The sequence below is a fragment of the Amblyomma mixtum genome, chromosome 3 (genome assembly GCF_055824585.1).
Source record: "Amblyomma mixtum isolate Tamu chromosome 3, ASM5582458v1, whole genome shotgun sequence".
Taxonomy (NCBI): Eukaryota; Metazoa; Arthropoda; class Arachnida; order Ixodida; family Ixodidae; genus Amblyomma; species Amblyomma mixtum.
In genome coordinates this window covers 48857279-48880776 of record NC_143014.1, presented here as the reverse complement: position 1 = coordinate 48880776, position 23498 = coordinate 48857279, and the positions used below count along the sequence as shown (strand labels likewise).

The window sequence follows — 23498 nt, the reverse complement described above, 5'->3', positions numbered from 1 at the left end:
CTGGAATAACTTTTCCTGACCTTCAGTAAAAATTTAAACTTTGAAACGTTTAACCACGCAGTTAATAAGACGTTGCAGCCTGGGGCTACAAAGCGACACGAAATACAACAGAGCACAATTAATACGTGCTACATAAAAATTCCCCTTGAAACGGACAGCATCGACTCCAAGATTAAACAGCCTACCGTGAAGGGTGCCATAATTGATCACGGCGGATGGGTGACATTTAGAGTTTTCTCGTGACAATTCGGGACTGTACATGCGCTCTATGGCAATCACAATCTCTAAGGCATAAGTAAAGCAGGGCGAATGAAGAAGCTCGAAGTAGAAACGAAGAAGGGACGCCTTCCGGCACCTTCATTCGCGCTGCCGAGCTTACGTCAGAATGGACCATCTATCCGAGCAAAAAGTTCTACTTGAATACCGTCTCATGAAACAGAAATGTTCTGCTAATAGGAAAACCTCACTACGTGCCAAACAGAAATATTCCGAGATACGTCAAACCTTAGAAATAATGCAACGTTCCTTTATCGCTATGGTTTTACATTATACTAACATTAGTTTTATTCGAAGCTTTACCTGCCCAGGCATCGATGTCGACTGCAGTCGATTTTGGAGACTGTAAAGCAAATTCAACCTTTCAAGGAAATCATAACTTTTTACCACACATATAAAAACACGTCGTATACTATACCGCAAACCTTGTTTCAAAAAAGAAAAAGTTGTTTTTCTTTGTCAGCCATAGAGTTTCTTACTACTACCTAGAGGGAAAGCTGGCGGCGCTGCACTTCAGCCAACATGGACGCTCAAAGCATCATCGGGTGGTGAGCTACTTGTTGCGGCACAGTCGTAGTTTTTCGGGAACACAGAGTGGCAGTACTAAGGCGTTTCATTCCGAAATCGTAGTTCGTGTGTGCGCAGACGACTTTCGCGCGAACGCAGTGTGCAAAAGCCATAGTAGTGAAGACGCGACGACACACGACGCCAATAAAAGGTTTTAGTCTTCCGAAATGCCATTAAAAAACCTCTTAAAGTATCTAAACAACAACATTTTTTTTGAAAACATATTTACTTTTAAAAGTGCGCCTGTTAATTACGAAATATTAGTTTTTTTAGTGTTCATCACTTGGCCAATAGGAAAGCTAGTCATGTCTTATTTTAGGCTAACTTTGCACTTAAATGCTTTTCTGCTCGTTTGTTGCAATCATTAGACAAGATATTGAATGTTAGGACGTTTGTAGCTATCAAACAGCTTTATTTTTTTATTATTTTTTGGCCAAAAGTTACAGTTCCGCAACAAGTAGCTCACCGCCCCATGATGCTTTGAGCGCCCATGGTGGCTGAGGTGGTCACGTGGGGTCTCCATGCAAACTCCCATAGACGGCTTGCCAGCTTTCCCTCTAGGTAATAGTAAGAAACTCTATGTTGTCAGCATATAACTCTGGCTACCACTCTTCTAACTTCGAAAATCTGCACACAATGTGCCTCACACACACACACACACACACACACACACACACACACACACACACACACACACACACACACACACACACACACACACACACACACACACACACACACACACACACACACACACACACACACACACACACACACACACACACACGCACATATAGAATCATAATCTACGCGTCGCCAAATTTGCGTCATCATTTTAAATGACGTTAAGTAATAATGGACTCCTAAAAGGTGTTAAAAAAAAGTCATTTAGCATAGAAGTCTGGCCACTATGCACTTTTAAAGCTCGAAAATCTAGACACAATGTGCGTATTGCATAAACTCAAAATTATAACGTACGCGTTGCCAATTTTAAGTCATCATTTTTATTGCCGTGAAGTAATATTTGGTTCTTAAAGAATATTGTTTTGAAATAAATTACTAATTTACTTTCGAAATCTGGCCACAGTGTTTTTCACGAGAGTCTGGCAACAATATGCTATTTTTCAAATAAACGTAATATTGCTTCTTTTGCCAAAATAATTTTTTTTGTAAAATTTTTGAAGTATATTCAACGCATGATGCGCATTCGGAGCTGTTTTTAGGTGGAAGCAGTATGCATGGATTCGAAAATGCGCTCATAGTCTACCCGGGTGCAGAGCTGTTTAGCGCTGGTTTGTCTCAGTGACTGTCACTTTTGCTGGGACAATAGCACTTAACACCGTGCTCTCAATGAAAGAGGGGAAAAGAGGCATTTTTCTCAATACAGTGTGGTTTCGCCGAGTGCGTGTAGATGAAGTTGAAACCTATTGTTAGACTGATATTAAAAAACAGCTCCGTGCAGCTGCATAGGACGGTGGCTCTTCTGCGAAACACTAACAAAGCAAAATGTTCACTTTGTCAGCTTTTATTTCATGACCAGAAGCTTCTGTTCAGAAGTATTTGATGGTGATATTCCCATATTATCAGGAAATACTTCACTTTCAAGCTGCTGGGGATTTGACTCTTACTGGCACACTGGAATGTGCTCGTCTGAAGTGAAAATAGAAACTAAATATTTATGCCCTCATGGAAAGACGTGTTTATTTTTATTAAATTAATTTCTACCTATTTCTCTCTATACCCCTGTCAAGCGGGCAAGTTAAGTGCACTTACGGGGAGTGCGCTTTGGCATCCCGAGTGACACTTTGGGCTACGCGGTGCTAAACGGGAAAGCAAAGTGCACTCATAGTAAAAAAATAATTGCTACAGAAAATGAGCGGAATTTCTGAACAGGCCGATGGAAAAGAAAAAGGACTAATAATATTTGATTGCTTAACGTGATAGTGCAAATAAAGCGAGGCTCAACAGTTTTTAACGATGAAAAAAAAATTTCAATAGCAGAAAAGCCAAGACCAGCCAAGGCTATCCAGAATTTCGACAACAAACAAGATGGCGGCGGGCAGCGATGTTGCATCTGATCACGTTTACTTGTTTTGTTGCTTCGGTTGCAGCTATAACCAACGAACTTTTTTCTGAAAACAGTTTATAACACGTAAAATAAAGTTGTAAGTACTTTTTATGCATTATAAATTTTGTACCATTGGAACCGCTGGCGTCTAGGCTACGCACTCGGCCAGCAAAGTGTGGTCCGTGAACGCACTCCTGGCGGAGCGCACTTACCGCGAGTGACACTCCACTTGCGTCGTTTAGATGCGGCAAAGTGTACGTACAGCAAAGTACACTTTCCGTAAGTGCACTTAACTTGCCAGCTTGACAGGGGTATATTACGCTCCGCGTCGCTACTGTGACTCCTCCTTCTATGGCGGCTATCGCAACTGGTCCCTCGGCCAGCAGCAGCAAAACCAGGTTGTTTTAACCATTGGTTCCACCTGCGTGTGTGTGTGCGCGTGATCGTGTGTGCGCTCGTGTGTGTGTGTTTACCGTCCCTAAGCAACTCAGGCTATGAGGGACGACATAGTGAAGGGCTCCGGAAATTTCGACCACCTGTGGTTCTTTAACGTGCAATGATATCGCTCAGCACACGGGCATCTAGATTTTCTCCTCCAAAGAAATTCAACTGCCGCGGCCGGTATCGAACCCGCGTCTTTCGGGGCAGCAGCCGAGCACCATAACCACTGAGCCACCGCGGCGGCGTATGTGTGTGTGTGCAACGTTACTAGAACCAAGTCAGTTTCACAGCGGTGCCCAGAGAGCTGTCCCAAGTGGCGGTCGCGCGAACTAGTGGCGCTGCGATCGAGTCTTGCTCCCTCGTACCCTCATCGCCGCTCTGTGCGGCTCGCTGCCCTGCTGCGCCCTTTTTAAGGTGCACTCGCGACAGCCGCTTTGTGTTGTCCGCTTCTCAGTTAATTTTAAGGCGAAAGCCTTTAATGCCTCATACTGTCGTTTGCAGCCGTGTCGGCAGATGTGTCCGTGTTTCGGCGTCACTACTTAAAAAGCTGTGTCGAGGCTGAGCATCGAACCAGGGCCTTTGGCATTTGAAGTCATTAACTACTCATTTGGCATTTGAACCAGTCATTAACTCATGACTATTTAGTCATGATTGTTTAATGACTAACTAGTGATGATTAACCAGTCATGACTGGTTAGTCATTCGTTAGTCATTAATCACTCATCAGTAGTTAGTCATGATTGGTTAGTCGTGACTAGCTAGTCATTAACCAGACATGTCTAGTTCATCATTAACCAATCATGACTAGTTATTCATCAACTAATAAGTCAAACTAGCTAGTCATTAACCAGTCATCAATTAACTAGTCATGACTAGTTAGTCATTAACCAATCATGACTAGTTAGTCATCAACTAATTAGTCATGACCTAAATAGTCCTGACCTATTAGTCATTAACCAATCATGACTAGTTAGTCATCAACTAATTAGTCATGACTAGCTAGTCATTGACCAGTCATCAATTAACTATTCATGGCTAGTTAGTCATTAACCAATCATGACTAGTTAGTCATTAACTAATCATGACTAGTTAGTCAATAATCAATCATGACTAGTAAGTCAATAACCAATCATGACTAGTAAGTCATGACTAGCTAGCCACTAACTACTCATGGTTAGTCATGACTGGTTAGTCATTACTAACCATGACTAATTACTGATTAGTCATGACTGGTTAGTCATTAAGCAGTCATGATAAATTAGTCATTAAGTAGTCATGACTAGTTATGATTGGTCAATGAATGGTTAGTCATGAGTAGTCAGTCATTAAGCAGACATGACAAGTTATTATTGCTTAATGACTGCTTAGTCATGACTAGTCATGGCTGGTTTGTCATTGCTGGTTAGTCACGACTAGCTAGTCATTAACCAGACATGACTAGTTCATCATTAACGAGTCATGACTAGTTAGTCATCAATTAATTAGTCATGACTAGCTAGTCATTAACCAGCCATCAATTAACTAGTCATGGCTAGTTAGTCATTAACTAATCATGACTAGTTAGTAACCAATCATGACTAGTAAGGCATGGGTCATGACCCAATTAGTCATGGCTAGCCAAACCAAGTCACCCCATAGCCTCCTCGCAAAATAACGTTGGTTCTGCCGCCTCGTGTGTGCCAACAGCCGTGCGGCCAAAGTTGCGTGGAAAGGCTTTCGTCTCGCGCACTTTAGATCCTCAAAGCGGCGCCTGAATTTTTTGTTTGTATGTTGTAACATCGGGCCTCTTCATGCTGACCTGTTTTGCACCGGGGTGCAATAGCGGGTATCGCAACGATGACACGACGGACAGTTATTTCTTCGGGCCACCGATATACAGCTGAGCCACCACCGCTGCCACGTGCAGACAGAAGAGAGTTGAAAGCAATACATGGTAAATGAAAGGAAAAAGATTGTTGCTAGCTCCGGCATCTGCCATCGCTGCTGAAAGCACCTCAGCTGGTTCAGCAGAAATAAAGGATAGCAGGCAGTGTGTAGGAGAGAAATGAAAGAGGTGAGAGGATTGTAGAAAGGACAGGGGATGAGGTACAATGGTAATAAAACTATTTACATATTAACGTAACAGCAACAGAGATAGAAAAGACGCGCGTCGCAGTAACAGCGTCCGCCGAAGCGCAGACGCTGGTTGCTGGCCCTGCTACGCCCTTGAAAGGACGCGCGTCGCAGTAACCGCGTCCGCCGAAGCCAACGTTTCTAGTGAAGACAGTTGGCAAACTGCGCCGGGAGCCAGGGAGCAGAGCGGCCCCACGCGATCACCGTCTAGGCGGTGGCGCTGCGGTCGCTTTAGGATGAGCGCGTCGTCTGCTACTCGAATTGAATTGAAGAAAATAGCGCCAGAGCATGCAGACCACGAAAAGACAAGGACGAGACACAAAGCGCTTTGTGTCTCGTCCTTGTCTTTTCGTGGTCTGCATGCTCTGGCGCTATTTTCTTCAATTCAAGTATGCACCAACTCGCCCAAGAAGAAGTGTTAGTCTGCTACTCCCAGCCCAACGTTTTTATATAATATTATCAACATAAACTACGAGGAGGCAAGCGGTACGTCATGTTTCTCTAAACCGCGGAAAGAAGGGCTTCCAGTTTTTTTCCGATATTTACAGCCAGAAGCTCAACCTCGAGCATCCTGCCCTGACGTACCCCAGACGTAGAGCGCACGCGGACTTCCAATTCGTAGATGAGCGCGGCTAGAAGCAGCCGCCCCCTGCGCAGACGATGCGAGGCGCGAGCTAACACTAATCATTCGCGCAGCAAAATGTGACCAAGCGGAGCCAATGGGCGCCGCGGCGGTGAAGAGAAATCGTGGCCTCTGAGATCAAGCGCAGTGTTAATGTACCGATGCTTGAGCTGGTTACGGAGGCACGGAGGCCATGGAAGAACAAACGCGGTACTCCTACCAGCCGAAAGATGGCGATCGTATCTCTTTGAGATGAAATCGGCGACAGAAAGGGGCCGCATACCCGGAGCATGTTTTCCAACTGTCTTTATCTAGAAACGTTGGCCGAAGCGGAGACGCTGGTTCCTGGACCTGCTGCGCCCTTGAAAAGACGCGCGTCGCAGTAACCGCGTCCGCCGAAGCGGAGACGTTGGTTGCTGGCCCTGCTGCGCCCTTTGTAAAGCGCGCTTGCGACAGCCGCTTTGTGTCGTCTGCTTCTTACTTAATTTTTGTTTGTATTTTGTGACATCGGACCTGTTCATGCCGACCTGCTTTTCACCGGGGTGCAATAGCGGGTATCGCAACGATGACTCAACGGACCGTCATTGCTTCGGGCCGCCAAAAGACCACATCGAGTTTAAAAGATGGGAGCGTGCACTTCAGAGAAAGGATCGCAAACAGACCTCGAAATGCAAAGTTTGTGATCTCCATTTCGAAGAAGAAGACCTTCTAAAGCACTATCCCCATGTAGTGCAAGGTACGGAAGTGCTTTTGGAGACAGGGAAATGGATGCTGGCACCAGGCTATCTTCCGAAGCTGTTTCCTTTATTCCAGGCGCATATTTCAAAGCCAAAATGCACTACGCCGAAGAGAAGGCCTCCAATGGGTCGCGGTGCCCAGTGTGTCGCGACAGCAGTGCCACGAGGTAACTTAGAAGATTCCGAGATCGCAAAAGTGCATTCCGAAATGTCCAGCTGCGCTGCACAAAGTGATAGTCTGGAGTCCGCAGCATTACCGACAACGCAGTGGATATTCGAATATTCACTACGTTCCCTCCTAAAGTAGAGTGCACCCACGCACTGAAACTTTGTCTGACCTCTTTACATTATGGGAACTATGCACTGGGGTACGCGCTAGAAAACACAAGCCATTAAGCAAAGCAAGAAACAATGCTGGAGAGCGTGTTGCCAGCATTTTTGGACTTTTTTCACGATATTAAAAGCCTAATTTCGCATCACACAAACGTGTTCTCCAAGATAATACGCAGCTTCGAAGGAAAAGCTGCCGCAATTGAAGTATTATTTTACTGCAGCCATGTAGAGCGCAAACGCAGCTCGCCAAAACCTCATATGTGCCGGCCGCTCCTCGCTTCTGCGCTGCCTGTAGCAGACGACGCGCCCGGCAGGGAGCAAGACTCGACTACACCGCCGTTAGTTCTCGTGACCGCCGCTTGGGACACTCTCCTCCGCTGGGCGGTATGGGGAGCTGTGAAACTGAGTTGGTTCTAGTAACTGTGTGCGTGTGCGTGTGCGTGTGCGTGCGTGCGTGCGCGCGCGCGCGCGTGTGTGTGTGTGTGTGTGTGTGTGTGTGTGTGTGTGTGTGTGTGTGGAGGCACGCTCAGCCGACGATTTCTGACGGTGCCCGGGCGTTCTCAGTGCTGCTGCATTCTCCACGAAGGCTGCCCACATCATGCCCCTCAGTAGGGTTTTTGGGTTTAAAAGCGTGAATGTTTACACTCAAGTACGTCACTCAAGCACGTCAAGTACCTCTAGGCTCTTCAGTGTTCTGACGCGTTGCCTGCTCGCGCGTGCCGCTTTGATGCGCAACACAGTCGCGTCCAGTGTGACCTGCAATGCAACAGTGGCTACCGCGTGGCCGAAAAGTAACTGGAAGCCGTAGCGTTTTGAACGCCACAGAGTGTCGTTGTCTGTAAAGATGCAGCGTATTTTATTGCCTCTTTGAAAAGTGTGACTGCATAAATTTCATTATTTGCCTTTTGTTTCTGTTTTGGTTTGTGTTTCCTTTCCCAATCCTGCTTGGATTCCAGGATGAGGAAGGCTCGGACTTGAGCTGAAAAATAAAAGTCATCTCTCTCTCTCTCTCCAGGATGAGTCTGCAGTATGGTATAGCCACGGCGAAGGCCGGGTATTCACTGTCAAGGGTTCGTGTCCGACAGAAATACTCTAAGACAGCAATACTTCCAAAGCAGCAATGATGGTTCACGCGCCCACACAAATAAGATGGTATGTTGGCCGCTGTCGCGTTGCACACAGTGGAAAGATTGGTTTTTGAGGAAAGGAAATGGCGCAGGGATTGGTTTTTGAGGAAAGGAAATGGCGCAGGAATTGTCTCACTTCTCGTTGGACACCCCAACCACGCCGTAAGGGAAAAAAGAGGTGCCGTTGTGGAGGGTTCCGGAATAACTTCGGCCACCTGGCCATCTAGGTTACATTTTGGTTGTCGCAGGAACGATATATCTTGTATGTTAAACCGTTCGCAATATGGTGGCCAAGAAGGGGAAAATTAAAAAAGAGCCTGCCAGGACTCGAACCTGGAATCTTCAGATCCGAAGTCAGACGCGTTATCCGTTGCGCCACAGGCCCACAGAGACCTCCGGGTTCATCTATTTTATTTATTAATACAGGGGAAGAGTGTAACCAAAGATTAACTACCACGTTCCTTTTTTTTGTCAGTGTGTTGTTCTATATGTTCGTTTGTTGTTGTTTTATAAACGTTGGAAATAAACGCTGGAATAACTTTTCCTGACCTTCAGTAAAAATTTAAACTTTGAAACGTTTAACCACGCAGTTAATAAGACGTTGCAGCCTGGGGCTACAAAGCGACACGAAATACAACAGAGCACAATTAATACGTGCTACATAAAAATTCCCCTTGAAACGGACAGCATCGACTCCAAGATTAAACAGCCTACCGTGAAGGGTGCCATAATTGATCACGGCGGATGGGTGACATTTAGAGTTTTCTCGTGACAATTCGGGACTGTACATGCGCTCTATGGCAATCACAATCTCTAAGGCATAAGTAAAGCAGGGCGAATGAAGAAGCTCGAAGTAGAAACGAAGAAGGGACGCCTTCCGGCACCTTCATTCGCGCTGCCGAACTTACGTCAGAATGGACCATCTATCCCAGCAAAAAGTTCTACTTGAATACCGTCTCATGAAACTGAAAAGTTCTGCTAATAGGAAAACCTCACTACGTGCCAAACAGAAATATTCCGAGATACGTCAAACCTTAGAAATAATGCAACGTTCCTTTATCGCTATGGTTTTACATTGTACTAACATTAGTTTTATTCGAAGCTTTACCTGCCCAGCCATCGATGTCGACTGCAGTCGATTTTGGAGACTGTAAAGCAAATTGAACCTTTCAAGGAAATCATAACTTTTTACCACACATATAAAAACACGTCGTATACTATACCGTGAGTGAGTGAAGAAACTTTATTTCCGCCAGAAGAAGACCCGTGCCCCTCCGGGTCCGCACGCAGGCGTCCGGGGAGGGGCAGCGTCGCAGCTGGAAGACTAGCAACGGTATAGTCGCGCAGCTTCTGCTGCCAGGCGGGTAGCGTATCGTTGTATGCTAAGGTCGGCACTTCTGAGTATGGTCTCCCATTCCTCTGCATTATTGATTCTGCCATATCCTGGGGCACTGGGGCATCTCCATAGTATGTGTTCGAGTGTAGCGGTATGCCCGCAGAACTCGCACACCTCCGCATCCTCCCTCGTGTCACCTCCTGTCCAGCTCCTCCAGAGCGGGGATGCGAAGTTTCTAGCTTGGAGTCTTCTCCAGTCATAGGCCTCAGCCGAGCTAAGCGATCTATCCGGAGGAGGATAGATCCTTTTGTTCTTTTTCTGAATGTCTGTGATGCTATTAAAGGTATTGGTTTCCTCTTTAGTGCTGAATTCGTATGAGGTGTCCACGGCTCCCCGAGGTAAAGAGGAGCGGGCGAGCCTGTGGGCGGCCTCGTTTCCAACCAGACCCGAGTGGGCTGGGGTCCAGATAATTAGAATATTGTGGGCTGGGATAAAGTCTTTTAGATATTTAGCCGCCATTTCGTGGATGCGTCCCTTGCTGTAATTTCTAATTGCGGCTTTGCAGTCGCTTACTACGTATTTGGTACCTGGCTGAGTTAGAGCGATCGCTATTGCAACCTCCTCCGCCACAAGGGGTTTTAAGTCAAGGTGTCTTACAACGCGTAACGTTCTGCCTGAGTCCCCGACGGCTACGGAGACGGTGTCTCCTAGCGTGCCTACCGCGGCATCAGTGTAGGCCACGGTTCCCTGTGGCATCTTGCCTAGCTTAGCAGTCAGCTGTGCGACCCTGCTTTTCCTTCTGCCTTTGTCGTGGATGGGATGCATGTTTCTAGGTATGGGAGCGATAATAAGATGCTCTCTTATTTCTCTTCCCAGATCTGTTCTGGTGTTCACTGTGCTATCTACGGTTGTCCATTTCGCTAGCTGTAGGTATTTCCTTCCTGCGGGTGTGGATGTTAGCCTTTCGATTTGCGATGTTCTAACCGCTTCAGTCAGTTCTCTCCAATTGTTATGCAGGCCCATTTTCTCCAGTATATCATTGGACGTGGAAATGGGCAGCCCTAGCGCTCGTTTGACACATTTTCTGATGATTGTGTCTAATGCCTTTTCTTCGGTTTTGTTTATTTTCAGGAATGGGGTTGCGTAGCATATCCTGCTAACGATGAAGGCCTGCGTGAGTCTTAGTTTGCTGGACTCTGAGAGTCCTTCCCCCCTTCTAGATACCTTTCTGAAGGCTCTGACGACAAGTTCAGCTTGCGCTTTGAGCTTGTCTAGCGTACTTTTGTTTTTCCCTTTTCTGTTAATATACATGCCTAGAATTCTTATTTCCTCGACAATTGGTATCGTTCTATTTTCAAGTGTAACCTCGATTGCCGGTATCCTTTGACTGCGCTTGCTCTTTGCTACAAATAGCTCAGACTTTTGCGGAGAGCAGCTGAGACCCACGCATTTCGCATGCTCGTTAATGATATCCGCTGCCTTCTGTAGCTTTTCTTTCATTTCTGATTCGCCTCCTTTGTTTAGCCAGACATTTACATCATCTGCGTAGAGGCTGATGTTTAAGCCTTCTATCTCTCTAAGCTTGCGGGGAAGGGCCCTCATTACCAGATTAAGAGAAATGGGGAGAGGACAGCCCCTTGTGGGGTTCCTCTGCATCCCATGGGGAACTCATCGGATGTGATGCCCTGAAAGGTAATGATAGCAGTCCTGTCCCTTAGGAACGATCGGATGTAGTTATAGGTGTTTTTTCCTACAGCTATCTCATTTAGCCCATCAAGGATGGCGTCATGGCTGACATTGTCAAAGGCTTTCTTAAGATCTATACCTAAGATCGCCTTCAGGTTGCCGAGGTCCAGCTGATCTACTATATCTCCATAGAGTCTTAGCATTGTATCTTGGGTGGTGAGCCCAGGCCTAAATCCGACCATTTCATCTGGCCAGAGGCCGTTATCCTCCATGTATTTGGTCAGTCTGGTCAGGATGACCTTCTCAAGCAGTTTCCCTACACATGATGTTAGTGAGATCGGCCTGAGGTTCTCGAAGCTCGGAGGTTTGCCCTGCTTGTGTATAAGCGTGATCTTGGCCTTCTTCCACTCCTCGGGGACAGCGCCTGCTTTCCACACTTGGTTGAGATACCTAGTGAGGCTATTTATCGATTCTTCATCCAGATTTCTCAACATTCTGTTTTCTACTCTGTCGAGCCCCGGGGCTGACCTTCGTTTTAGCTTCAGCAGTTCCATTCTGACCTCGGCTCTTAATATGGGGGCATCCAACTCCTCATTGGGTTGTCCCTTATAGTCGTCATATTTAGCGGCCCCATGGGGAGCAATATACAGTGACTTGAGCGTGTCAATAAGTTGCTCATCTGTGCCATTAAACTTATTCCTAGCTTTTATTTGCTCAGTTCTCATAGCCGTCTTAGATTTATTTGGGTCTATAAGAAATTTGAGCAACTGCCATGTACTAGATTTTCCCATGCTTTTCTCCATTTCCTCGCATCTATTATCTCATCTCTGAGATTCCAACTGTCGAGCATACCTTTCTAATTCTACATTGTGTCTAGCTATTTCCCTCCTTAGGTTTCTGTTCCACCTTTGGCGCTTCAGCTGGTTATTTAGCTGTTCCTTCCTTTTGTACATGCTGAAGAGCCTGCTGTCCATTCTATCTTGGGAGTCATCTACCTGAACCTCCTCAGTTGCCCTTTCTACATGCTCAAGCAGCGTTGCCGTCCAGTTCTAGATACAGGTTATGTCACTATGCTCATGTTCTTCTCTGATAGCTCTGAATTTATACCAATCCGTAAGCGATCGCTATTGCAACCTCCTCCGCCACAAGGGGTTTTAAGTCAAGGAAAAAGTTGTTTTTCTTTGTCAGCATATAACTCTGGCCACCACTCTTCTAACTTCGAAAATCTGCACACAATGGGCCTCACACACACACACACACATATAGAATCATAATCTACGCGTCGCCAAATTTGCGTCATCATTTTAAATGACGTTAAGTAATAATGGACTCCTTAAAGGTGTTAAAAAAAAGTCATTTAGCATAGAAGTCTGGCCACTATGCACTTTTAAAGCTCGAAAATCTAGACACAATGTGCGTGTTGCATAAACTCAAAATTATAACGTACGCGTTGCCAATTTTAAGTCATCATTTTTATTGCCGTGAAGTAATATTTGGTTCTTAAAGAATATTGTTTTGAAATAAATTACTAATTTACTTTCGAAATCTGGCCACAGTGTTTTTCACGAGAGTCTGGCAACAATATGCTATTTTTCAAATAAACGTAATATTGCTTCTTTTGCCACAATAATTTTTTTTGTAAAATTTATGAAGTATATTCAACGCATGATGCGCATTCGGAGCTGTTTTTAGTTGGAAGCAGTATGCATGGATTCGAAAATGCGCTCATCGACAACCCGGGTGCAGAGCTGTTTAGCGCTGGTTTGTCTCAGTGACTGTCACTTTTGCTGGGACAATAGCACTTAACACCGTGCTCTCAATGAAAGAGGGGAAAGAGGCATTTTTCTCAATACAGTGTGGTTTCGCCGAGTGCGTGTAGATGAAGTTGAAACCTATTGTTAGACTGATATTAAAAAACAGCTCCGTGCAGCTGCATAGGACGGCGGCTCTTCTGCGAAACACTAACAAAGCAAAATGTTCACTTTGTCAGCTTTTATTTCATGACCAGAAGCTTGTGTTCAGAAATATTTGATGGTGATATTCCCATATTACCAGGAAATACTTCACTTTCAAGCTGCTGGGGATTTGACTCTTACTGGCACACTGGAATGTGCTCGTCTGAAGTGAAAATAGAAACTAAATATTTATGCCCTCATGGAAAGACGTGTTTATTTTTATTAAATTAATTTCTACCTATTTCTCTCTATACCCCTGTCAAGCGGGCAAGTTAAGTGCACTTACGGGGAGTGCGCTTTGGCATCCCGAGTGACACTTTGGGCTACGCGGTGCTAAACGGGAAAGCAAAGTGCACTCATAGTAAAAAAATAATTGCTACAGAAAATGAGCGGAATTTCTGAACAGGCCGATGGAAAGGAAAAAGGACTAATAATATTTGATTGCTTAACGTGATAGTGCAAATAAAGCGAGGCTCAACAGTTTTTAACGATGAAAAAAAAATTTAAATAGCAGAAAAGCCAAGACCAGCCAAGGCTATCCAGAATTTCGACAACAAACAAGATGGCGGCGGGCAGCGATGTTGCATCTGATCACGTTTACTTGTTTTGTTGCTTCGGTTGCAGCTATAACCAACGAACTTTTTTCTGAAAACAGTTTATAACACGTAAAATAAAGTTGTAAGTACTTTTTATGCATTATAAATTTTCTACCATTGGAACCGCTGGCGTCTAGGCTACGCACTCGGCCAGCAAAGTATGGTCCGTGAACGCACTCCTGGCGGAGCGCACTTTCCGCGAGTGACACTCCACTTGCGTCGTTTAGATGCGGCAAAGTGTACGTACAGCAAAGTACACTTTCCGTAAGTGCACTTAACTTGCCCGCTTGACAGGGGTATTACTTACGCTCTGCGTCGCTACTGTGACTCCTCCTTCTATGGCGGCTATCGCAACTGGTCCCTCGGCCAGCAGCAGCAAAACCAGGTTGTTTTAACCATTGGTTCCACCTGCGTGTGTGTGTGCGCGTGATCGTGTGTGCGCTCGTGTGTGTGTGTTTACCGTCCCTAAGCAACTCAGGCTATGAGGGACGCCGTAGTGAAGGGCTCCGGAAATTTCGACCACCTGTGGTTCTTTAACGTGCAATGATATCGCTCAGCGCACGGGCATCTAGATTTTCTCCTCCAAAGAAATTCAACTGCCGCGGCCGGGATCGAACCCGCGTCTTTCGGGGCAGCAGCCGAGCACCATAACCACTGAGCCACCGCGGCGGCGTATGTGTGTGTGTGCAACGTTACTAGAACCAAGTCAGTTTCACAGCGGTGCCCAGAGAGCTGTCCCAAGTGGCGGTCGCGCGAACTAGTGGCTCTGCGATCGAGTCTTGCTTAGGGTGCCTCGATGCCAGCGCCGCCGTACAGGGTGGAGACAACATCGCGGGCGCCGCCATATTGAATCACACGGGATCAGCTGCGCTAGCGTGTGTAACGGCGCCACTCTTACTTTCGGCGGGCGTGAGAGTGCTTTTGACTGGAACTGTCTTTCTCATCAACATCGCACTGCGTATCTTTTCACTCATAATAGCCATTTTAACATGCGGGGGTCGAAGACGTAATTGCATGACTTAATTTTACAGCCCCAGGTGGTCGAGGTTGAACATTTACTGTTCCGTCTGTTGGTTTGAAAAACGCGCTAATATTTTAAAGATCTGTTGCCGGGCAGGTGCTGCTGCTCCATGCGGATAGAAGAAATTGCTGCCTCTTTTTTTTCACGATATTTTGGATTTTAATTCCCACGTTCTGTTAACGCCCGCGTGTCGTCAGCCGCTCGAGCGCTGCGGGTGGTTTCGCTATCGTCGTGCGGGGTGTTTCCGCTTCTTCTGCTCGCAAAAAACTGGTGTCAGTTTGCTTTCTAATCTTTCAAAGGGTAACTGCGAGTTGCTCGCCGTTTATTGCTCACAAGGGCGCAATTACATCTGCTTATGGGGCGGGCGCTGGTATATACAAATGATGCCGCCGTACACCGACGTTGCCACTGCTCCTGCGTTTTCTTTCTCGAGGCCAAAGAAAACGAATCGCCCCTCGTTGGCGTTAGCATAAAGGGTCACTAGAAGTTTCTCTCGTTTCATTTTTATGAGGAGCGCACAACCACCGAATGTTCTTGCGTGCGCACGCATGCACACTTCGCTTGCGCCCTGGACATACGCACCGGTTGCTCTCCTGCGATTCCTCAGTTTGTGAAACACAATTCTACATATATTTTTATATTTATTTTATTCAAGCCAAACGATATTCATTAATAAACCATGCATGTAAACCTGCTCAAAAAAGATTGGATTTTAGTCATTAAAAAAACTGCAGGAATTCTGAAAATTTTAAATTCGAAATCGAATTAATCGACATTGAAAAGTCACGCTTTTCGAAAAAAATCGACCGCAGAGGGTTTTGTTAAAAAAAAAACAACGCGGTTTTTAACGTTGGCTATCCGTGTATTTCCTATTCTGTCTACAAAATTGTGTACTGATGGGTTAGGCTGTTCGAAAAATAACTCCTACCTAAAAGTTGATCTTTATTACTGAGGATGACAAATATGTAACATAGCCTTTCAGCCTACCCTCTTACAGAGTGTACAGAGAACAAAACAAAAGATAATGCAAATTAATCATTTAATGCCAACTGTAATTGCAGGTCATGAAAAAAACACGAACTACAATATAAGCAAGCTAGACATTGGGACAGAAAAGTGAGTCATGTACCGTGGGGTGTAACCTTAAAGGAAAACATAAAAGCAAAGCATGAAAAAGGTTCAAACCACGAAATAAGTCAACATGATTTAGGGGAAAAATGTTGTGCGCAGTGTGGTGACCTTCGCCGCAAACATCAAAACAAAGTATGAAAAAAAAGGTGCAAACCACGAAATAGCAGAACGAGACAGAGTGGTAAAAAAGCACAGTGAGGTGTAACATTTAAAGCAATGTACTCTAGAGCTGAACCCGCTTTACTTGAGCTTCCCATTTTTTCTTTCGCTCGGAGTCTCGGGGGAACCGAAAACAGCGTAGGCCTCTACGCGTTGACCCGGCGCACATTGGCACACAACAACCCGTCATGCTGCCTCGTTGGACTTGACAAGCTCTTCAGTCATGCGGTAGAGCACTGTCAAACAAATAAAGCCACCAGCGATCGTCCGCAGCCACTGGGCCTCGAAAAACGGAAGCTCAGCTGCTTGCAATAAGCAACTGAGACCAGCCCGACCGGCCGCTGTGATTCAAAATGGCGCCGCAGGGGGAGAGAGGCGGCGTTGGAGCGGTCAAAGGATGGCACCACCCTGAACGGCGGCGCTGACATCGAGGCACCCTAGTCTTGCTTAAAGCTCCTCGATAATTTGAAAGTAGCGACACTCTCCTCCACTCCGGCGTTTTCCTCCTCGAATATCCTCGCCCGCCGGCTGCGCGCGCTGCACACGGCACGCTTTTTTGGCCATCGCTCGCTCGCCGTCCGGGCAGTTGGCTGGCACATGCGCGCGCTCTTAAGTTCGCGCTTTTTCCACGCTCTGTTATTGAATAAAAACACGAGAAAGACATGCGACACGCGTGTCTACCACGAGCCACATAAATTAGCGTCTTGTACGCGCAATGCAAGTGCCAATACGAGCGCTTGCGGCACAAACAAAACCACTTGCTGCATACATCTCACATCCTTTTTTTTTACTTTTCAATACCGTCTGTCTCAACACGGCATAGTATATGAAGCATAATATTTACAATATATTTGAACATTCCTGAATATTTTCAGCATACCAATGTTTAGTTAAATGTAGATTCACTTCGAACTAATTATCGCGGAAGTACAGTTTATGAAGTTGTTCACGAGTGGAGTTTCAGAAGTGGGATGGTTGCTGGGAGCAGGCTGGGGCATTTGCTTCGATGGCCGTCCTAAAATTTTTCATTAAGGTTCAGTCTGAGTTTGGCACCGCGCAGCGCACATGCAACGGCTTCATCGTTTTGGTAGTAGAATTTTCGCGGTGGCTTAACAAGAATATGAACTTTTTTCTACTAAGCATGAAACGACTTCAGCTCCCGCTGTCGGCGACCTTGAGGTGATGTCGAGCCGAAGCCGAGAGCCAAAGATCCGCGCACCGATTTTCCATCATCCAAGGAAAGTGTCCGCACCCCAAAATTTGGCCCTCTCAACCACTGAAATTTGACCTTGTCCGAATTTCATCAAAATTGGTGTCAAGCCTAATTTTAATATGACCAATTCAATGGTGAGCTCCAAAATTAGGTGGGCTATCCCCAAAATTTGTCTCTCCGGAACCCATAAATTTGACGTCGTCCATATTTGACCAACATTGGGGTCCAACCTAATTTGACTATGGGAAATGTTGGCTTCCAAATTTAGGTAGACCACCTCCAAAGTTTGGCACACTTGGGCATTTTCCGCCCACATTCTATTCCTTTTTAAATCCGCTTAAAGAGATGTTACGTTAGGAAAGAAAAAAACTGATAGCAACGACCGTGACAAAACCCAAGAGAAATTTATAGGGTCGTGCCTGACTAATATAAGTCGTGAGTATAAATACAGTCACAATATGACACACAGTTTTTCAGATGCAATGTTTATTACAGATGAGTCGTGTTGATTTACGCCAAAATATACCTTAAAACCACGAATAAGCCAGCTGTGGACATCTGTCACCCGTTGGGTGCAGTCCTCAAAACAAAACACAGAAAACAAAAACATACTTAGGGAAATGAAACAGCTCAAATGTAGGCCTATAGTTTTTTGAGCGGATGATGTATTCAACAAAAGGCTACGCGACCATGCTCAACTAAAGCAAATGATCACAAACTGTAGCAATGAAAATACAAAAATGGCATGCATTGGATATTTACAATACTTGAGTACATTCAGGCAACAATGGAAAGCACTGAAGTTATTAAAAAATGAATTATTTATGTGAATGCAATATGAGGTCTTTTCCGAGAATGTGGCATTAATAATCTCACCTGGTAGAAGCGTAACGGTTCAGCAAAACAACAAATAAGCGTAGATCGTAAGACAAGTTGCATTCATAAAAAAAAATCTAGGTTAAATCTCGCTCGGGACATGCGCCGCATTACTGCGATGTGCACCATTACCAGAGGTGCGAAAAATTTACCGCACTGCGGATACCACTGCATGCATACCAACGCTTTTGCTTATAATAACACGTTGAGCGGAACCATGAAGCGACAACAATAACACGCATAACGACGCAAAATGATCAGTGAATTAAGTGAGGTTGTTGGCTTTGTGATGCGCATGCATGCAGTTTCAGTATACGCAGTCGCTTGGAAGAAATGCACAGTTGCTCGCAGAGGTGGGCAGTCTTCGTCGGGGTAAAGTTCTTGCGGCCGATGTTGTGCAGCCGCTTTTTTCTTCTAATGCTGTCTTTCTTGCCGCTCGGAATCGCGGAAAGAACAAAGGCTTTTTCACGCCGGCTTGTGCACTGAAATGCACAGCAACTCGGCATAGCGCTGCACTAAAAGAGCTCGAATAACGCGAAGTGCAAGCGCGCAGTGCCAGGGAGCTCGGTCGTAGCAGCGGCGGCTGGCCAAAAAATGGCGCCGACGAAAATGAAAACACAAAAAGAGCGAGCTTTCCGCGCGCTTTTCCCGGAGACCGCCCGCCGAGCCAATCACCGTTGAGAAAAGCGCCGATGGGAGAGGTGAGAGAGGAGGATCGGCGAGGGAGCGCGGCGCGGCGGCATAGTTCACAGAAAGACGCTACTTTCAAATTATCGAGGGGCTTTAGTCTTGCTCCCTCGTACCCTCGTCGCCGCTCTGTGCGGCTCGCTGCCCTGCTGCGCCCTTTTTAAGGTGCACTCGCGACAGCCGCTTTGTGTTGTCCGCTTCTCAGTTAATTTTAAGGCGAAAGCCTTTAATGCCTCATACTGTCGTTTGCAGCCGTGTCGGCAGATGTGTCCGTGTTTCGGCGTCACTACTTAAAAAGCTGTGTCGAGGCTGAGCATCGAACCAGGGCCTTTGGCATTTGAAGTCATTAACTACTCATTTGGCATTTGAACCAGTCATTAACTCATGACTAGTTAGTCATGATTGTTTAATGACTAACTAGTGATGATTAACCAGTCATTACTGGTTAGTCATTCGTTAGTCATTAATCACTCATCAGTAGTTAGTCATGATTGGTTAGTCGTGACTAGCTAGTCATTAACCAGACATGTCTAGTTCATCATTAACCAATGATGACTAGTTAGTCATCAACTAATAAGTCAAATTAGCTAGTCATTAACCAGTCATCAATTAACTAGTCATGACTAGTTAGTCATTAACCAATCATGACTAGTTAGTCATCAACTAATTAGTCATGACCTAAATAGTCCTGACCTATTAGTCATTAACCAATCATGACTAGTTAGTCATCAACTAATTAGTCATGACTAGCTAGTCATTGACCAGTCATCAATTAACTAGTCATGGCTAGTTAGTCATTAACCAATCATGACTAGTTAGTAACCAATCATGACTAGTAAGGCATGGGTCATGACCCAATTAGTCATGGCTAGCCAAACCAAGTCACCCCATAGCCTCCTCGCAAAATAACGTTGGTTCTGCCGCCTCGTGTGTGCCAACAGCCGTGCGGCCAAAGTTGCGTGGAAAGGCTTTCGTCTCGCGCACTTTAGATCCTCAAAGCGGCGCCTGAATTTTTTGTTTGTATGTTGTAACATCGGGCCTCTTCATGCTGACCTGTTTTGCACCGGGGTGCAATAGCGGGTATCGCAACGATGACACGACGGATAGTCATTTCTTCGGGCCACCGATATACAGCTGAGCCACCACCGCTGCCACGTGCAGACAGAAGAGAGTTGAAAGCAATACATGGTAAATGAAAGGAAAAAGATTGTTGCTAGCTCCGGCATCTGCCATCGCTGCTGAAAGCACCTCAGCTGGTTCAGCAGAAATAAAGGATAGCAGGCAGTGTGTAGGAGAGAAATTAAAGAGGTGAGAGGATTGTAGAAAGGACAGGGGATGAGGTACAATGGTAATAAAACTATTTACATATTAACGTAACAGCAACAGAGATAGAAAAGACGCGCGTCGCAGTAACAGCGTCCGCCGAAGCGGAGACGCTGGTTGCTGGCCCTGCTACGCCCTTGAAAGGACGCGCGTCGCAGTAACCGCGTCCGCCGAAGCCAACGTTTCTAGTGAAGACAGTTGGCAAACTGCGCCGGCGAGCCAGGGAGCAGAGCGGCCCCACGCGATCACCGTCTAGGCGGTGGCGCTGCGGTCGCTTTAGGATGAGCGCGTCGTCTGCTACTCCCAGCCCAACGTTTTTATATAATATTATCAACATAAACTACGAGGAGGCAAGCGGTACGTCATGTTTCTCTAAACCGCGGAAAGAAGGGCTTCCAGTTTTTTCCGATATTTACAGCCAGAAGCTCAACCTCGAGCATCCTGCCCTGACGTACCCCAGACGTAGAGCGCACGCGGACTTCCCAATTCGTAGATGAGCGCGGCTAGAAGCAGCCGCCCCCTGCGCAGACGATGCGAGGCGCGAGCTAACACTAATCATTCGCGCAGCAAACTGTGACCAAGCGGAGCCAATGGGCGCCGCGGCGGTGAAGAGAAATCGTGGCCTCTGAGATCAAGCGCAGTGTTAATGTACCGATGCTTGAGCTGGTTACGGAGGCACGGAGGCCATGGAAGAACAAACGTGGTACTCCTACCAGCCGAAAGATGGCGATCGTATCTCTTTGAGATGAAATCGGCGACAGAAAGGGGCCGCATACCCGGAGCATGTTTTCCAACTGTCTTTATCTAGAAACGTTGGCCGAAGCGGAGACGCTGGTTCCTGGACCTGCTGCGCCCTAGAAAAGACGCGCGTCGCAGTAACCGCGTCCGCCGAAGCGGAGACGTTGGTTGCTGGCCTGCTGCGCCCTTTGTAAAGCGCGCTAGCGACAGCCGCTTTGTGTCGTCTGCTTCTTACTTAATTTTTGTTTGTATTTTGTGACATCGGACCTGTTCATGCCGACCTGCTTTTCACCGGGGTGCAATAGCGGGTATTGCAACGATGACTCAACGGACCGTCATTGCTTCGGGCCGCCAAAAGACCACATCGAGTTTAAAAGATGGGAGCGTGCACTTCACAGAAAGGATCGCAAACAGACCTCGAAATGCAAAGTTTGTGATCTCCATTTCGAAGAAGAAGACCTTCTAAAGCACTATCCCCATGTAGTGCAAGGTACGGAAGTGCTTTTGGAGACAGGGAAATGGATGCTGGCACCAGGCTCTCTTCCGAAGCTGTTTCCTTTATTCCAGGCGCATATTTCAAAGCCAAAATGCACTACGCCGAAGAGAAGACCTCCAATGGGTCGCGGTGCCCAGTGTGTCGCGACAGCAGTGCCACGAGGTAACTTAGAAGATTCCGAGATCGCAAAAGTGCATTCCGAAATGGCCAGCTGCGCTGCACAAAGTGACAGTCTGGAGTCCGCAGCATTACCGACAACGCAGTGGATATTCGAATATTCACTACGTTCCCTCCTAAAGTAGAGTGCACCCACGCACTGAAACTTTGTCTGACCTCTTTACATTATAGGAACTATGCACTGGGGTACGCGCTAGAAAACACAAGCCATTGAGCAAAGCAAGAAACAATGCTGGAGAGCGTGTTGCCAGCATTTTTGGACTTTTTTCACGATATTAAAAGCCTAATTTCGCATCACACAAACGTGTTCTCCAAGATAATACACAGCTTCGAAGGAAAAGCTGCCGCAATTGAAGTAATATTTTACTGCAGCCATGTAGAGCGCAAACGCAGCTCGCCAAAACCTCATATGTGCCGGCCGCTCCTCGCTTCTGCGCTGCCTGTAGAAGACGACGCGCCCGGCAGGGAGCAAGACTGGACTACACTGCCGTTAGTTCTCGTGACCGGCGCTTGGGACACTCTCCTCCGCTGGGCGGTATGGGGAGCTGTGAAACTGAGTTGGTTCTAGTAACTGTGTGTGTGTGTGTGTGTGTGTGTGTGTGTGCGTGTGCGTGTGCGTGTGTGTGTGTGTGTGTGTGTGTGTGGAGGCACGCTCAGCCGACGATTTCTGACGGTGCCCCGGGCGTTCTCAGTGCTGCTGCATTCTCCACGAAGGCTGCCCACATCATGCCCCTCAGTAGGGTTTTTGGGTTTAAAAGCGTGAATGTTTACACTCAAGTACGTCACTCAAGTACGTCAAGTACCTCTATGCTCTTTAGTGTTCTGACGCGTTGCCTGCTCGCGCGTGCCGCTTTGATGCGCAACACAGTCGCGTCCAGTGTGACCTGCAATGCAACAGTGGCTACCGCGTGGCCGAAAAGTAACTGGAAGCCGTAGCGTTTTGAACGCCACAGAGTGTCGTTGTCTGTAAAGATGCAGCGTATTTTATTGCCTCTTTGAAAAGTGTGACTGCATAAATTTCATTATTTGCCATTTGTTTCTGTTTTGGTTTGTGTTTCCTTTCCCAATCCTGCTTGGATTCCAGGATGAGGAAGGCTCGGACTTGAGCTGAAAAATAAAAGTCATCTCTCTCTCTCTCTCCAGGATGAGTCTGCAGTATGGTATAGCCACGGCGAAGGCCGGGTATTCACTGTCAAGGGTTCGTGTCCGACAGAAATACTCTAAGACAGCAATACTTCCAAAGCAGCAATGATGGTTCACGTGCCCACACAAATAAGATGGTATGTTGGCCGCTGTCGCGTTGCACACAGTGGAAAGATTGGTTTTTGAGGAAAGGAAATGGCGCAGGAATTGTCTCACTTCTCGTTGGACACCCCAACCACGCCGTAAGGGAAAAAAGAGGTGCCGTTGTGGAGGGTTCCGGAATAACTTCGACCACCTGGCCATCTAGGTTACATTTTGGTTGTCGCAGGAACGATATATCTTGTATGTTAAACCGTTCGCAATATGGTGGCCAAGAAGGGAAAAATTAAAAAAGAGCCTGCCAGGACTCGAACCTGGAATCTTTTGATCCGAAGTCAGACGCGTTATCCGTTGCGCCACAGGCCCTTTTTTTTTATTTATTGCCTGACTTCGGCAAGAACCACAGTACACAAATACACTTATAGAGCGCAATGAGCAATACTTAACAACACTATCCGCCCGGGGGTGCGTGGCTTCGTCATATTAAAACTCCTTAAGCGTCACCAAAGGCTCGACTCTTTCGAGCCACTCGGGAGCTTCAGGAGCAAGTTTCTGAACTTCAATATACCTATGCATGCA

General features: G+C 46.5%; 1 protein-coding gene and 2 non-coding genes across 3 annotated transcripts in view; 1 reads left to right on the top strand and 2 right to left on the bottom strand.

The window, feature by feature from the left end:
- LOC149350121 (uncharacterized) overlaps positions 1–10909 on the top strand; it is a 602760-nt gene extending 591851 nt beyond the window's left edge. Inside the window, exon 6 of the mRNA XM_089579110.1 lies at positions 10751–10909. Within this exon, the coding sequence (XP_089435236.1) occupies positions 10751–10779 (29 nt within the window). The 3' untranslated portion in view covers positions 10780–10909. The remainder of the gene's footprint in view (positions 1–10750) is intronic.
- On the bottom strand, positions 8596–8668 carry TRNAR-UCG (transfer RNA arginine (anticodon UCG)). The gene has a single exon. It is a non-coding gene; the product is annotated as a tRNA-Arg (tRNA).
- A 12303-nt stretch (positions 10910–23212) lies between the features above and the next one.
- On the bottom strand, positions 23213–23285 carry TRNAR-UCG (transfer RNA arginine (anticodon UCG)). The gene has a single exon. It is a non-coding gene; the product is annotated as a tRNA-Arg (tRNA).
- Between the last annotated feature and the right edge of the window lie 213 nt (positions 23286–23498).